The sequence below is a fragment of the Gnatocerus cornutus genome, chromosome 2 (assembly GCF_029298725.1).
Source record: "Gnatocerus cornutus isolate USDA-ARS CGAHR chromosome 2, icGnaCorn1.1, whole genome shotgun sequence".
NCBI classification, from domain to species: Eukaryota; Metazoa; Arthropoda; class Insecta; order Coleoptera; family Tenebrionidae; genus Gnatocerus; species Gnatocerus cornutus.
The window spans coordinates 3,370,883-3,386,596 of NC_142234.1; the positions used below are offsets into that span (position 1 = coordinate 3,370,883).

Sequence of the window (15,714 nt, forward strand, 5' to 3'; positions counted from 1 at the left end):
TTGTATTTTAAACATTCCCAATTTGCTATGGAAACAAAGCTATTATATTATAGCACTGAAAACGAAAGCGGAAATAGCGAAAATAGCTCTGTTACAAGAAGAAATTAGGAAAAATAGTATAAAAACAAAGGTCATTAAGGCACTCATCCATTATATAAACTTGGATTCGTGCCTTAAAATTTGCCTTGTGAAACTCGGTGTTTTAATATACTAATTTTCGAATTTGCCGCTTTAATAGGTCCATTAGAGTACTCAATTTGGAGTCGTTTATAGGTAAAGTATAGCTCATTGCTATAAGTCCACTCTCCTGTGTAAATTTTCGAAAATTCTTGGGTGTAAATCTGGCTTTCAATTTTTTAGGGTGAAAATTAGGGGAAAATTGAAGGTGACGGTTTACATGTTGTCAAAGTTAAGTGTATTAATCAATAATTAATTAAAAATTTTCTGAAAAAGAAATGTTTCAAAAGAGATTAAAACCCAAAGTAGAGCTCGTTTAATTTATTCCAGTTTTCAAACTTGTATGTTTGTGGATTTGCTGATTTTTTTACTCCTATAAGTCTTCAAAAAATTCAAACAATTTAATTTGGATCAAATGTAATGAAAATCTAAAACAAATATTTAAAGTTGTTTAACTCCCATTGGGCCCAAAATCCAGATCGTTATTTTTTTTAAATTCCAAGTTTAAATTTTCGATATTTAAGCAAAATTGCAAGTTTGCGTTAATTGCCCACTGTAATAACCAGAATAAAGACCCAGAAAGTCTGAGAAAAGTAAAAAGTAAAAGAGCCTTCAAAAATATTCGAAATTTGGGTTATTAGGACCAAAAATTATATTATTCTTTTGAATTTTGAATATTTTCTAATGCGGTCCTGAAATTTTCTGAAATTTTAATGACAGTTGTACACCTCAGGAACCCAAAGTTTGTGAGCACATTTGTAATTTTGGTTAAGTATCGCAAATTTAAACTTACAATTAAAAAAAATGAACGATCTGGATTTCGGATTCTAAAGATAGTTTTAAAGTGTATTAATTTTTGAATTGTTATAGATTTTTATTTCACTGGTTTCAAATAGTACATCTGTAGTGACATCTGCAAATTTCATTTTTCTACCACCTAAACTACTTACGTTGTAAAAAATTATGGGAATATTTGAAAATTTGAATCCAAAAATTTCTAAAATTTTTGTTTTTAGTACTAAAATTTTGAAATTTTGTATTCATAATAGCACCGCCACCATATTTCAATGTTCTACTACTTAAAGTACGAAAGATACGAAATTTACCAGAAAATTGTGGACCTATTTTTACAAATTTCAAAACAAATTTTTTCCAAAATTCCATTTCTAGTCCTAAAATTTTGAAATTTGGCACAGTTTACAATCGTAACTACAGTACAAATGCTTCTAAATTGTCCAAAATATTAATACTTAATACAAATATTATTGTTCTACCACTTAAACTATAGAAGTTACCACATTTGGCAGAATATAGTAACAATAGTTTGGAAATTTCAAAACGATAATTTTTAAAATCTTTATTTCTGGTCTTAATTTTTTTTGTAATTTGGCACAGTTTGTAAACAAATCTAAAATAATAACGCCTCTAAATTTCATTGTTCTTCCACTTGAACTTCAAAAGTTAGGAAATTTAGCAGAAATAGGCAGGAATATTTTGGAAATTTCAAAATAAAAATTGCTAAAATCTCTATTTCTAATAATTTTGAATTTGAACCTTTTTGTTAAACTAAAATTATTGCTGACATTTGGTAACAACGGAAAATTTGAACGATAACAATACAAATCGATATTCAATGCAAATTCCATTTCTCTTTGTAGTCATCCTTATTACAGTTCTGAATTCAAAAACTGTTTCAAAATGTAATTATTATTTTTCGAATTTACCACGAATTTGGAGTTATCTAATATAAGAGAACTCAAAGTAGGAAATTTTGTTTTTAAAGAGTTGGCAGAACTAATTAGTCTGGCTGTCACCTGTTTCCTGTCAAGTTCTTGGTCAATTTGGATTTTACGATTCGTGTTTAATAAATTGCTGCGTGAAAAAAAATGTATCAATATAATTGAATTGTCCTTTGCGGCCAACAATATATGTACCTAAATACAACGTGTTTATAAATGTTTCTAGTATCAAGGCTGGCTATGAAACGTCAAAGAAATGTGCCGCTTATTACAAATGTGGGTTTCGATTTGTCAACTGACATTTGCAGTTAACCTCAAACATGAAGCAAAGTAAGTTTTGAGAAATGAACTGTTCCAGTTGTAGTTTTAAACCTGAAAATCGAAAACTTGGGCATAAAACCGTAACTAAAACGTCATTGCCGTAAGTAACATTATAAATAATTTTCCTGATAGTCATAATCACTATGAAAACAAAGCGGCAAAACACATGAATTCCAAAGCCACGCTTGAAGCTAGAAACATTTATAAACACCTTGTATAATAGATGTGAATGCAATTTTTTTATTAAAAAAAGGGTGCAAATTTGAAAAAATAGTATAAAGGACTTGTTTTATAATGGCATTGGTGCACGATTTCCCGGTGTACAAAACGAGCCGTAGGCCATTATAAAACACGTTCGTTAATATACTATTTTAGGCACCAAAAATAGTGCTGTAATGAGCTATTGTAACACGAATTTTAGTGCCATCTTATTTGAGCACCAATTTTGTTGTCAGAATGAAACTCATTAAAAATCGTTTAAGAATGAAGCTTTGACAAACAATTGACAATAGTATTAACTCACAAAACTGTGCTTTAAGGAGCTTTTTAAAGCATCGATAACAATTGAGAAACAACGCTAAAACACTGATTCAATTTGATTTTACTTTTTAGATTGATTGTCCACTTTTAAATTATAAAAAATCGCAAATTGAATTGTATCCACGCATGTTGCAGTCCCGTTTAAATATGATTAAACACGCATGCAAAGGCAATTTCCGATAACAAGCCAATGTAACTCCGTCGTTATTGTACAATTGACTTACAAAGCATTTTAGTCATGCAAGAAATGTCACACTAGTCCATGGAAGGCTAAACTGTTCATAAGCCATCGGTGCGATATGTTTTAGGCGAACGCTTTTGAAGTTTAACAATTAATCAATTAAACAGTTTTTGAATGGTTTTTGCACACTGGCAATGAAACACCATGAATTTTTACGAAATTGAAGTTGTATTACAAAAACCGTTTTATATTTGCTTAAAAATGTTTCTAAATACTCGTAAAAAGTAAATCAACAAAGCTGTTTTCCCAAAACGTTGAAATTTTGCGATATCAAAGTCACGCGTGGGTATAGTAACCTCAGTTGACATATACCTAGTAAACATTTTATAGCTTAAGTCAAACCACCCATAGCAATAAAACTGGGTGTTGTAAACTGCAGCCGACAAATTTCTAGGTTGATCGATGGTTGACAGGCCCGGACTCATTTCGTGCTCATTTATGGTCCCCAACCGCAAGGATTAGTACTGCCCGGTCCTCTCATAATGTGGCCATGAAATTTACTAGGTGTATGTCAACTGGGTTTACAGTACATCAATCGAAAGAGCAGCTAAAAATCTATAAATGGGCCAAATCTGACGTCTACAAGTCAAATATTTTCGAAGTTAGAGGCAGAAAACGAAAAATTAAGATTTTTTACTAGTTTGAGTTAGAAATGTATTTCTTAAAAAAATGGAAATTTCAAAATCGAAATGAGGCTGGATTCTTGCTGTATTTGTGAAGTAGATGTCAAAATACATCAAATAAAAAGTTTTTATCAAGATCCAACGGTTACTTATGAAGAAATCGGCAGAAATGTGCATGAAATTCCCAAAACTCGTCGAAAAGTCACATAAATTTGAAGTCAATTTCTGCTTTACCATTTCCAATATTTTTCATTCGGGCTTGTGATTTTGGTAGTTATGATGCTAAGGCAACGAAATTTGGAAAGTTTACTAGTTTTGACTTGTTGACTGTTTATCCTAAAGAACAGTTTTTTTGAACAACAGGGACGGATTTTAGAAATTTTTATTTTCAAGACGGGCCAAAAATTTCCAATATATTTAAAACAAACTTATAACTTTAGCAGTTTTAACGCAATGAAATTTGGAGAGATTTTTATCTTTAACTTAAGGGCAGGCAGTCAACTGTACCAAATTTCAATTTTTTTTAACAACAGGGACGGATTTTAGAAAAAAATATTTTCAAGGCGGGCCAAAAATTTCTAAAAACGCGATTTTTTCTATAAAATTCTGTAATTTAGCACAGTTGATTAACAAGTCAAAAGTAGTAAAGCCTGTAAATTGTACTCTCCGGAGACTAAAACTGTTAAAGTTACAAAATTTTATCGAAAATGGCCAAAATTTTTGGTTCACCTAAAAATAAAAATTTTTAACAATCCGGTTTTTTGCGCTACAATTTTGTAATTTAGCATAGGGTAATTAACACGTCAGGAGTAGTAAAGCCTCCAAGTTTTACTGTCTGGATACCAAAACTGCCAAAGTTACAAAATTTTATCGAAGACAGCAGACATTTTTGGCTCACCTAAAAATAAAAATTTCAAAAAACGCGGTTTTTCTTCTAAAATTTTGTAATTTGGCACAATTGATACGCGAGTCAAAAGTAGTAAACCCTCCAAATTTTACTGTCTGGAGACCAAAATTGCCAAAATTTCAAAATTTTTGGCTCACTGAAAAAAAAATAATTTAAAAACGCGATTTTTTTCTCTAAAGTTTTGTAACTTGGTACAGTTGATTAACAAGTCAAAAGTAGTATTGTAAACCCAGTTGACACACACCTAGTAAATTTTATGGCCACATTATGAGTGGACCGGGCAGTTTAATCCTTGCGGTTGGAGACCATAAAAATAGGCGCACGCCTATTCAACCATCGGTCAACCCTCAGTTTACAACACCCAGTTTTATTTCTAAGGGTGGTTTGACTTAAGCCATAAAATGTTTACTAGGTATATGTCAACTGGGTTTACTATAAACGCTGCAGAGATCGGCAACGCTTCAACATTATTTGAATAAATAAAACACTAGAAGGTAAAGTGAATTTCTTGAATTTCATACGTTCAATTTTTCATTACTGGCATAGTAATTTATTCGAGATTTTCCGAAAGCAGTAGTTTCGATCAGTCTCTTCCGCTGATCCATTTATCCCGGATTTGGCCTAGATTTATGGAAATTTGCTATTTCTAGTCTGGTACTGTGAGGTTCGCCTTCCAAAAAGACATCCGGCATGTTTCGAATAATATAAATTTACCCCTGAAGAATCATCCGCAGATATGAATTTATTAGGCTGGTTCGAATATTTTGTCACGTTCAGGCGATAGGTCATTTATAAAACACATCCAGCTAAGTGAAGCAAACATGTAGAGTTAAATTTGCGGAGAAAATCAGAACAAACAAAGATATATGTGGAGTGGGGCAGGATTGGGACATCGGATAAGCAAAACCGCAATAAATCTTGAGTGTGCCGCAGACTTGGGAAGTCGACTATACTTGAGGTCGACTGAAACCAAAAGCACAGTTCAAGTGAATAGCTTGTGAGAACGAGCTTTTGTCAGGAAACAATAGAATGACAGGATAGATCTAGTGACATCCTAAAGAAGATCATATTATTTAACGTATTTTGTTATTTTTACACGAATCAACTAGAAACATGCGTCCAACTAAAACAAGGATGGTTTCACGCCCGAAGAGATTTTTCACTAATTATCTTCTGTCTTTTGCCGGCGAACTCGTTAGACCGGAAATTATAAAGTGAGGTCTTAAAGGACGAAAAAGTTAATTGATGCGTCTGGAAAATTTCTACTTTATTTAATGTGGCGGTTTCTTGATCCTTTACTTATCTATAATGTTGTTAAATGAATACAAGATAACAGAATGTGGAGTTTTTATTTGTGTCTGCTAGTTAATTTTGTCGAATCAAATTAATCTAACAAAGCACACAAACGGACAGAAGTAATAAGTTAAAACAGTTTTTTTTAATATAATTATTTAGACAGGCTGTGTCGAGAGCTGTTCTGTTTAAATTTTCTCATTTTAGATGGACCATACCATTATTTTTATACCAGTTTTTAATATTTAAGTTCCCTGCAAAATTCTAAAATAGTATATTATGAAACGCGTTTTATAATGAACATTTTGTCGCACGCACGTTCTTAGGACACGACGAGCGCAGCGAGGAGTGTCATAAAGTAGTAAGTGCGGCAAAATGCATTATGAGCAAGTATCATACGCTATTTTTTCTATTTCGCCTTATTTTAAACGAAAAAACTTTATTTCGAAATCTAGGGAATTTTAGGGTAGTTGGCATTTGCAAAATGGTCGGGAAAAAATTCGAAGTAGCCAAATTCAATTTCAGTCAGTTTGACAGTTGTGACGTTTTGAGGTTACCGGAGCCCAAGGGAGCCAAGAGAGCGAAGATGTTGATCATGATCATGATGGTTCTCTTGCAACCAAAGAGTTTTTCTCCGATGAATTATTAAGCCAAGTACAACAAGAAATAATACTGTATTGATCGATTTATCAAGGTTATTCAAAACCAAAATCTAAATTGTCAACGTTGACGGCAGGCTGACGGTTTGTCTGCTGCAAACCTAAGAAAAATATAACTTCCTGGAAATATTGGCACGGGATTGGTTCATTACGATACCGAAATACGCTCAAACGCGTATCGAAATATCTTCATTATGAACGCGAAATAGAAAAAACTATTTTTTCCAAGCAATTGGTCTTATAATTTTATTCAAATGTCGAATGCCTAAAAGACAATTATATGTAAATGTTTTTGATTTTTGACACTTATTTGTCACTGCTAAAGGGCAGGTCTAAACACCTACAACATCAGTTTTTCAAACTGTCAAAAAGAATGTCTATTTTGGATTTACAGAAACTCAAAAATTTTAAATGCAACACCCTGCATATTATTCAGTTTTTGGATTGCGTGTAAAGTTTTAATGATATTTGACGTAACATATCCTGGATCTAACAATAAATCGTTATGAATTCATTGCCGACTCTGATTGGCTGAAAACCATTTAGTAATGACTGAATGTTTCGTCAATTTATCCTAGTACCCAACGAAAACAACTGCTAGATTTTATTCGGCAACTAAAAATTCACAAAAGTCATTAAAGCTTTTGTGCATTTCGAAAAAAAAAAAAAGTGTTAAAGATGATAGTAACGATAGTGATAGTAGACGAACCCCTTAATCTCTTGCCAAAAAAATCCAAGATTCGTGTCTACTAAAATCCAAGATTCGTGTCTACTTTTTTGTGGTCGTAGATAAAGCATAGTATTGCACTCGGTTGATTTACTTCTCTCGCTTACAAGCTAGCTCGTGTTACAAACTCAACCTCGTAAATAATGCGAGCTCATAACATGCTTGTATAATAATACAGGCTGTTTTTGAAATGCATGTACAAAACAGTTCTGCGCTATTCCAGAAGGAGTATGAAGTATGAATTTCAAATATTTTTTTTTTAAATAAAAACCACCGGGCAAAAAACGCACCTGGAATGACTTGTCTCCCAAGCAACTAGAAATTCGATTTTGTTTGTTAGCTTTTAAATTAGTGGCACACAAGCAAATTTATTAAAAAATTTGTGTAATCTTATCCCAAAAATAACAAAAAAACTTTTACTAAAACTTTTTCTCTTAATTGGCTCAACTTGTGACACGAAATTACCGCACTCTATTTGTATCTGCATTTCAAAAACAGCCTGTATACTTTTAAAGGCTCAAAAATTTTAAAATAAAAAAAATATGTTAAAGAAGGTAAAATGATCTTTCGGGGTAATATACCTTAATTAAAATGAATAATTTAAAATCAAAAATTTAACTTCCTTTGTTTAATCTAAGTTAGGGCATTTTTTTAATTAAATGTGTTATACTTTTAGAATTAAAATTTCAAAATGACACTTGTGGGGTTTTCAAAAGGTTGCATATTGTAACTGTATGAGTTATGTTTTTTGTTCTTATTGCACGGTCCTGGGATTATTTTGCCTTTCATATGAATAATTGTATGACAAAATATTTGACAAAAGACAGTGACAAAAAAAATTAAAACGAGAGCGTGAATCAAGCACTGACGACGATGAGTCAGATGCAGAATGTATTTTTGTTGTAAAAAATTTATAGGCTGCTTTTGAAATAGAGGCGAAAAAAAAACATTACAGCTTATTGTAAATGAAGAAATTTGGCAGGCTTCGTTTTTTTAATTGCTAAAAACTTCTAAAATTAAAAAAACTAATTGCTTTCAGAAAAAAAAAAATTAATGGGATATCTTCAATAAGAGTCTCTATTTTGTTATTATTTCTTCTTTTTTTTCTTTCTTATATTTTGCTTCTAACTAATACTTAAATTTATTCACTGTTTCCATTAACTTTTTACGATAAAAAAAGAATCATTTTACCCCAACCGAAAAATCCTTTTACCTCAAGTCGGGATGACAGTTTTCAAAATTCATTTCAAAAACGACATGCGAAAAAAAAACAAAATGTGATCACATAACACTCTTGACTAATTTTTTAATAAGACACTTGATATAGGTATACAGGGTGTCCCAGAACTCGCGCCCCAGAGAGCAAGGGAGGGTGCCGACACCAATACAGATGGTAAATTTCAAAACAAAAATTGACCAAGTTTAATAGTATTCAAGAACTGATAAAACGTTAACAACCAATCCCGATAGCTTATTCGAGAAGTGGAGTAAATGGCCATCCCAATTTCCTAGGCAACGAAAGTCTAATGTTTAACTGACCAATGGATGATAGGATGTGTCCATAGTTACCATTTTTCCAATTCTGTTCAGCTTCCGGATTGGCTACAGTTTTTTTAGTCTTACCTCGGTTATTTTTTGAGTTAAAAAATCATAAGCCCTTTCTCTCTGGGGCGCGATTTTTGGGACACCCTGTATGTACTAATAATAATGATATTCTGGAATCTAAGGAAGAACCACCCACTACTATAATCGACTCATGTTACAAAGTCGTTTCCAATAAAAGTTTCTAGCTAAAACTCGATACGTTAATTAATTATGAAAGTTGTAACGTAATCTGTCAAAATTGAAGCCTCTCTACGACCCGAGACAATTTATTTTGATGACCTTAAGCATGATGTGTTATCACAAAAAAACTTAAAAAAAAATAAACCGTACCTACTATAATTTCGGGTAAAAAAATATAATAATTACAATGGATTTCAATAAATTTGCCTATGGTAAAGTAGGGTGAGATGGCCACTATTTTAGTAAATGAGAGCCTGTAAATTTTTGATAAAGCCTAAACTTGTTTTATTATTTTTCTACAACTGTATACTTTACTGTCCAAAAACGACTAAATAATAGTGACTTTTTGTGACGTTTGGAGAAAATTTTATTTATTTATCCATCTCACCCGATTTTACCCTACACCCATTCTTTGCTAGATTGAGTTTGCCTTAATTTTGACACTGACAGATTCAAAAATTAATCAAAACTCCAAGAATGATTGTAACAGCATTTGTCAGTCTGACATAACCTAATCTAAAAAACCCACAGCCACATAGCCAAAAAATCACCAAAATCTTGATATTTTAAGTGTACGCAAATTTATTGCAATCCAGTGTACATTGCCAACAAATCTAAAATATCAATTTTCAACACAAAAATGCTATTGGTGGTTTTAACCGACCGCTGAGCAAATGAGTAACTATACTTTTAATTAAAAATCTATTGCTACTAAACTTTTCTCCAACATTTGTTAGGGTTTGATCGAATGAGGGAGTCGGCAGAGCTGGCTTAAGTCACTGGACCTGTCTACTCTAGAAACAGTTCTTGGCTGTCGCGGGATTTCAAACTTAATGATGCGTAGTGGACTAGGATATCCAACGAATTTAACAAGAACAAACGCTACCATGATTCAGTCAATAAGTTATCCTTTAGTAAGGTCCGGAAATCCTTTGGTGCTATCAGAATTATACTCCTCAAATCTGTAAAGACTATTAACTATATCGATTCGCTTTACATTAATTCTTATTTTTAAAAAATTAAAAAATTGACGACGTTATTTTACGACTAATTGAAATTAAAACCTTTTTTTAAATTCACATTGTCCTGTGTGAGCACACAGTAATTTGTCAACACCAAGAATTGATCCAATAAATTTTCTTTGAAGAAATGGCTTCCCATTATATATTAGTATGACATTAGTATACCATAGAATAAGTGCTAGAATTAAGTTAATTGGTGCAGATATTAAATTTCTAAAAAGCTGCAAACACCACGGTGTTTTTCCAAATTTCATTAAAGTCAGTGTTTCCAGTAATTGTAAAAATAGTGAGAGAATAATTTCTCTTGCTAAACGAAAGTGGCTTTCTTCAGAAATTCAATATATGTACTCCAAAAGGAGTATGCTTGAAATTCAAAAAACTAACATTAGGTCTCAATAATTTAGAATTTCAACACTGGTCTGACTTTCAAAGGAAAATGTTCATTTCAATTGATTGTAAACTAAAAAAGAAGATTTTTTCACATAAGAAGAAACTTCAAAACCTCAAAACACAAATTTCAAGAAAAAGTTTTCCTATGAAGGCCATTGATATTGTTGAAAATCATTCATCTCAAGTATTTAATGAAAATGAAATCAATTTGCTGAACAAGGGTTTGAAATTTAGTTTGCCACCTGCTAGATCAAATGTCGAGGAAGTTATTGCCGGAATAGAATCATCTATCCACCGGTTTAATGAACCGACTAAACATTTTGTCAGGGAGGCGTGCAGACAAAAAATTTCTCGTAATTTAACCCAGTCAAAGTGTAGAGTCCAGAATTCAAACCTCCAAATCATCAAATCCTTGAGACAGAAAGATTGTTTTTATGTTAAGGCTGATAAAGGTAATAAGGTTGTTATTTTAGACAAAAAGGATTATTATGAAAGGGTGAACAACCTAATCACTAATGGTCCTTACCAGTCACTAAAGAAAAATCCATTGCCCAAAATGATCAGAGAAGTCACTAACACTTTGAAAAAATGTAACAACCTTATCACCCCTCAGCTTAAGTTTAGATTAAACATTTCCAACCCGGTTGTTCCAAAATTGTATTGTTTGCCAAAAATTTATAAACCGGGAAGTCAGTGCGACCAATTGTTTCGACCATTAATGCACCGACTTCACAAATTTTAAAATGGTTGACAAATGAATTTCCAGTCAAAAATTCTCTTGAATTCATCAATATAATCAAAAACGAACAGCTGCAAGAGAGTGAATTATTAGTTTCATTCGATGTAAGTTCTCTATTTCCAAGTGTCCCCGTTCCACAAACACTTCTCTGGTTGGAAAAACCTAGTTGAAAACAATTTCAACTCGGAGATTGTCAAGGAATATATTCAACTCACAGACCTTTGCATGAAGCAAAACATTTTTCAATTTTCCGGTAATTTCTTCTTCCAGCATGAAGGCACGGCAATGGGTAATTCATTGTTACCGTTCATTGCTGACCTTTTCATGACCCGCTTTGAAAAGGACCTTGAATCTGAGCTTAAATATTTTCCAAAAATATGGATTAGGTATGTGGACGACATTTTTGCCATTTTTGATACAAACAAGTCAAATATTGATGACTTTTTAATAAAAATAAATAACCGTTATCCAACGATAAAATTTACTTGCAAAATAGAGAAAGACGGAAAGTTTCCATTTCTAGACACAATTGTATTTAAAAATAAAAACAGATTAGAGTTTGATGTTTATAGGAAGGAAAGCAGTACTATTCGCTACATCATTGCAAACTCCCATCATTGTCCTCATCATAAGATGGCAAGTCAAAATTTTCTTTTTTACTTTTGAATTTTCCATTAAACAAATTTAGATATACAAAGGAATTAAAATTAATTAAAGATGCTGCCAAGTGTAACGGTTTCGATCCCAACATTGTTGATAAAATAGTTAAAAAATTAGATTTAAGAAATTGGTCAGTGAATGTTCTACTTTTCAGAAAACACCTGAGAAGACTTCTTTTGTCACCATCCCTTACTCACCTTCAGTGACAAAGGGACTGGGAAGAATTTTCAAGCTTTGGATCTCAAAGTAGTTTTTACTTCGGGTCCAAGCCTCCAAAGTCTTCTAGGTAATTCTAAAGACCGAGTAGGAACAACAGAAAAGTCGGAGATTTATGAAATTAAATGGAAAGATTGTGATCAGAAATATATTGGGCAAACAAGAAGGTCAATTTTAAAAAGGTTCAAAGAGCATCAAGCTCATCTCAAATTTGGAAGGTTTGAAAAATCAAGCGTTGACCAACATGTTTTTGACAATGACCACCACATTGATGAAAGTTGTCTTCGTGTAATTAAAAATGTAAATAATTGTAAATTTCTAGACATTTATGAAAGTCGCGAAATATTTAGGAACAAAAATGTAATAATGAACTCAGACAACGGCCCCATCCCCTCCTCCTCCCTCTACTCTCTTCTACCTGCGCCAAAGGGGGCGCGTCGACAAGCTTTATGTATATAAGGACGAATTATTTGTTAGTTTTTAGTTTAATCATCGCTCTGATGATGATAGCATTGCTATCGAAACGCGCGTCAGCATTTTTTTGACAAAATTTGGTGTTTGGGAATAAATTGTAATTTTGATAACACAGTATTCTGCTGTGTAAAGCTGATGAAATACCTAACAATGTACCTAAGTGCATTAATAACAACGCGTGATGAACAGTTCGTCATATTGACAAAGCCGTATGGATAAAATTTCAGACTTTAAATGTCAGCACTTCCCCTCTAACAAAGCATGGCGATGACACCGCCTGAACGGTACAAAAATATAAAAAGGTGTTTTAATTAAAAAAATGAAGTTACGACGACCAAAGTGCAATTTGTGGGAATTGAAAATTTAATTTTCCTTACATGTTGGCCGAAAATAAAACCAGTTACCACACATCAGAGAAAGTTGATTGCGGTTTTCTCGTCGCTTAAGCTTAATTACTGAGTTTTACGACAGGTTGAGATTTTTTTATGCTCCATTTTTACTTTATTACAAATGTTGTCTAAAGAACAAATATTTTCCGGATTTTTCCAACTTGCAAATGAGGACTTACCGATGCGGACGACAGGTGGCAGAGTCGTCGAAACCAGTGTACTCCAAATCAGCAGTAGCACTACTATCACCGACATTTCCAAACCACTGGTCGAGCAGTCAGCATTACCTGATATTATTATCACTATTAAATTTCAGCACGGTAAATTAGTACCTTTGACAATGTTTATAATTAGAATACACTTAAACAAACATTGATTTAGGGAGGGCACATCTACAAATATTTGAACACTTGAGTCGAGTTTGTCTAATTCATTATTACACTACACTGATTTTATTTATTTAGTTAAACGGACCTTTCGAAGCCGTATTGTTGGATAGTTATGAGATCTTATCTAAATGAAATTTTCGTAGGGAAACGGAATTCCAACTTGCAATACCGTAATGGACTGTTATATCACGAAGTAAAGAAAAAGAAAACTTTCACAACAATTGCTTCCGAGTGGAGCGAATAATAAAAGTAAAAAATTCTTAGCAGCTTCTAATGAACATCACTCCTGCAGCAGAACCAGTTCACCTGAAATAGAGAAAGATAAATGAAAGTAGAGAAAATTGTACGCTTACTAACTAAATTGGTTATTTTTAGTATTGTTTGGATGGAAGGTAGAAAATATAATCCTTTTAAAAATAAATGTTTGCTCGTCTAATCTTTTGAAGAAAAGAAGAAAACAAACACCTAAATCTAGAGGAGAAACTTCAGTTTTTATTAATTGAAAAAAAAAACATTATTATGACATGTGCGACATAACGATTCTGCACACTGAGAGAAATATTAAGCTTTATTGTTAGTAATCCTAGTTTTCGGCATTTTTCATTGTTTATTATTCAGATAGTTTTGTGTGAATTATATTATTTTTAATAAAATAATAACTTGGTTAAATACTAGAATATAATTGGTTAGCATGGGTTTTATTCAAAGATAATTTAACTGATTAATTGAAAACCATTCAAAGATTTATATGTTTTTTGATTAATATTTAGTGCAAATATTAATAATAAACCAATAACACAGATACTTATCAAATAAGCAAGGTTCAGGAATCTATTTTGACTTACAAACCAAAAAATCGATAAAAGAATATATATACAGGGTCCGGCAACACTTGTGTCCACCACCAAAATTGTCTTTAATTTTAAAGATTAAATTTTGAAAATTTGCATAAGCTCACAGTTGACAAAGCTTTAGAAGCCGACGCAAAGGTTTGTTTTTAATCACTGATAGTTTTGGCGTCGCGACGCCTTAAAAATGTAATTTTTAGTTAATTGTGAGGGTTTGTGATATCAACCCCAAATTTAATTTTTTTTCAATATAAATATGTTGAAAATATCTCAGTTCTCATTTTAGATTCAATGCAAATTGTCTTCAAAATTTGAGAAAAAAATGCTGTTTTATCAAGTTAGTTTCCAATTTCATTACGTCAAAATTGGGAACTACGTTTACACCCATCTGTCAACATCTTGTGTCACAAATGACATGTGTCCTTTAGTTCGCTTTAGATTGTAACAAAAGTCTTACTTGGTGAAATTGTCGCTTTGTCGATGTTAATTAACGAATTCTGGTGTCCATAAAGTGCAACATGGCCGTGTTAATCAAAATTAACCTTTATAAGAGTGAAGTGACTTGTTTGCCGCTGCGCTGTCATAATTTTGAAAACTAACTTGATAAAGCAACGTTTTTTTCGTAAATTTTAAACACAATTTGCATTGAATTTAAAATAAAAACTCAGATATTTGTATCATAGTTATGTTGAAAAAAAATTGAATTCGCGGATATTTCCGCAAAAACTCAAAAATTGCAAAAAATTATACTTCTTAGGTGTCGCGACGCCAACCAAACCGTGATAAAAAAACAAATTTTTGCGTCTACTTTTAGAGCTTTGTCAACTATGAACGTATGCAAATTTTCAAAATTTTATCTTTAAAATTCAAGACGATTTTGGGGGTGGACACAAGTGTTGCCGGACCCTGTATAGGTTTCGTACCGAAATTGAGACCACTAATAATCTAACTGCCTGCAGTTCTGGTAAAAGGTAAATTTTTGGAATATATTTAGTTTAAAAAAAATCATTGAAATTGCTGACCCTAGTGTTCAGTTTTATACTTTGTTGAAAAGCTTATTTAATTGGCTTTTTAAAACAGTTTGCATCATTCAATAGAATTGAACTTAAACAGAATACCCTAAAAATTTTTTTTCAAAAATATATTTGAATCTGATAGATCTGATGGATCAAAGCGGACTTCAGAATCAGAATCAGAAGACCATTCTACTTCAGAAATGACCTCTTACTACTTATGTCTCCAAAAATATTTGTGTTCCTGAAGTGTGAGTTAAAATGGAGGTGTTTCTTTTCGATAACAATCTAAATGACCTAATAGAAGTCTTCTAAGGTAAGTGAAGGAATTATTGTGTTCATAAATATAACGTAGAGAATCTGAATAATGCGTAGTATCATGATTTTTTGCAATTATTTTTACACGGCCAGGCTCACACTCCAACTCAAATGTTTTTCTCTTCAGTTTTTAAATATTAATCTCATATATTAATTATTACTCAATCGTTATTTAATACAAAATTGTATTATTTTCTGGAAAACAAAAAGAGTAGTCATAAAGATCTTTAGCATTGATAAATTT

The 15,714-nt window shown here is 32.1% G+C and overlaps 1 protein-coding gene across 2 annotated transcripts in view; it reads right to left on the minus strand.

The window, feature by feature from the left end:
* LOC148178176 (glutamate receptor ionotropic, kainate 2) overlaps positions 1-15,714 on the minus strand; it is a 236,670-nt gene that overhangs the window by 185,902 nt on the left and 35,054 nt on the right. For both annotated transcript variants that reach the window (XM_088050839.1, XM_088050838.1), the window contains exon 2: positions 13,082-13,597. In XM_088050839.1, coding sequence (XP_087906965.1) covers positions 13,082-13,157 — 76 coding nt within the window. In that variant the 5' untranslated portion in view covers positions 13,158-13,597. The remainder of the gene's footprint in view (positions 1-13,081; positions 13,598-15,714) is intronic.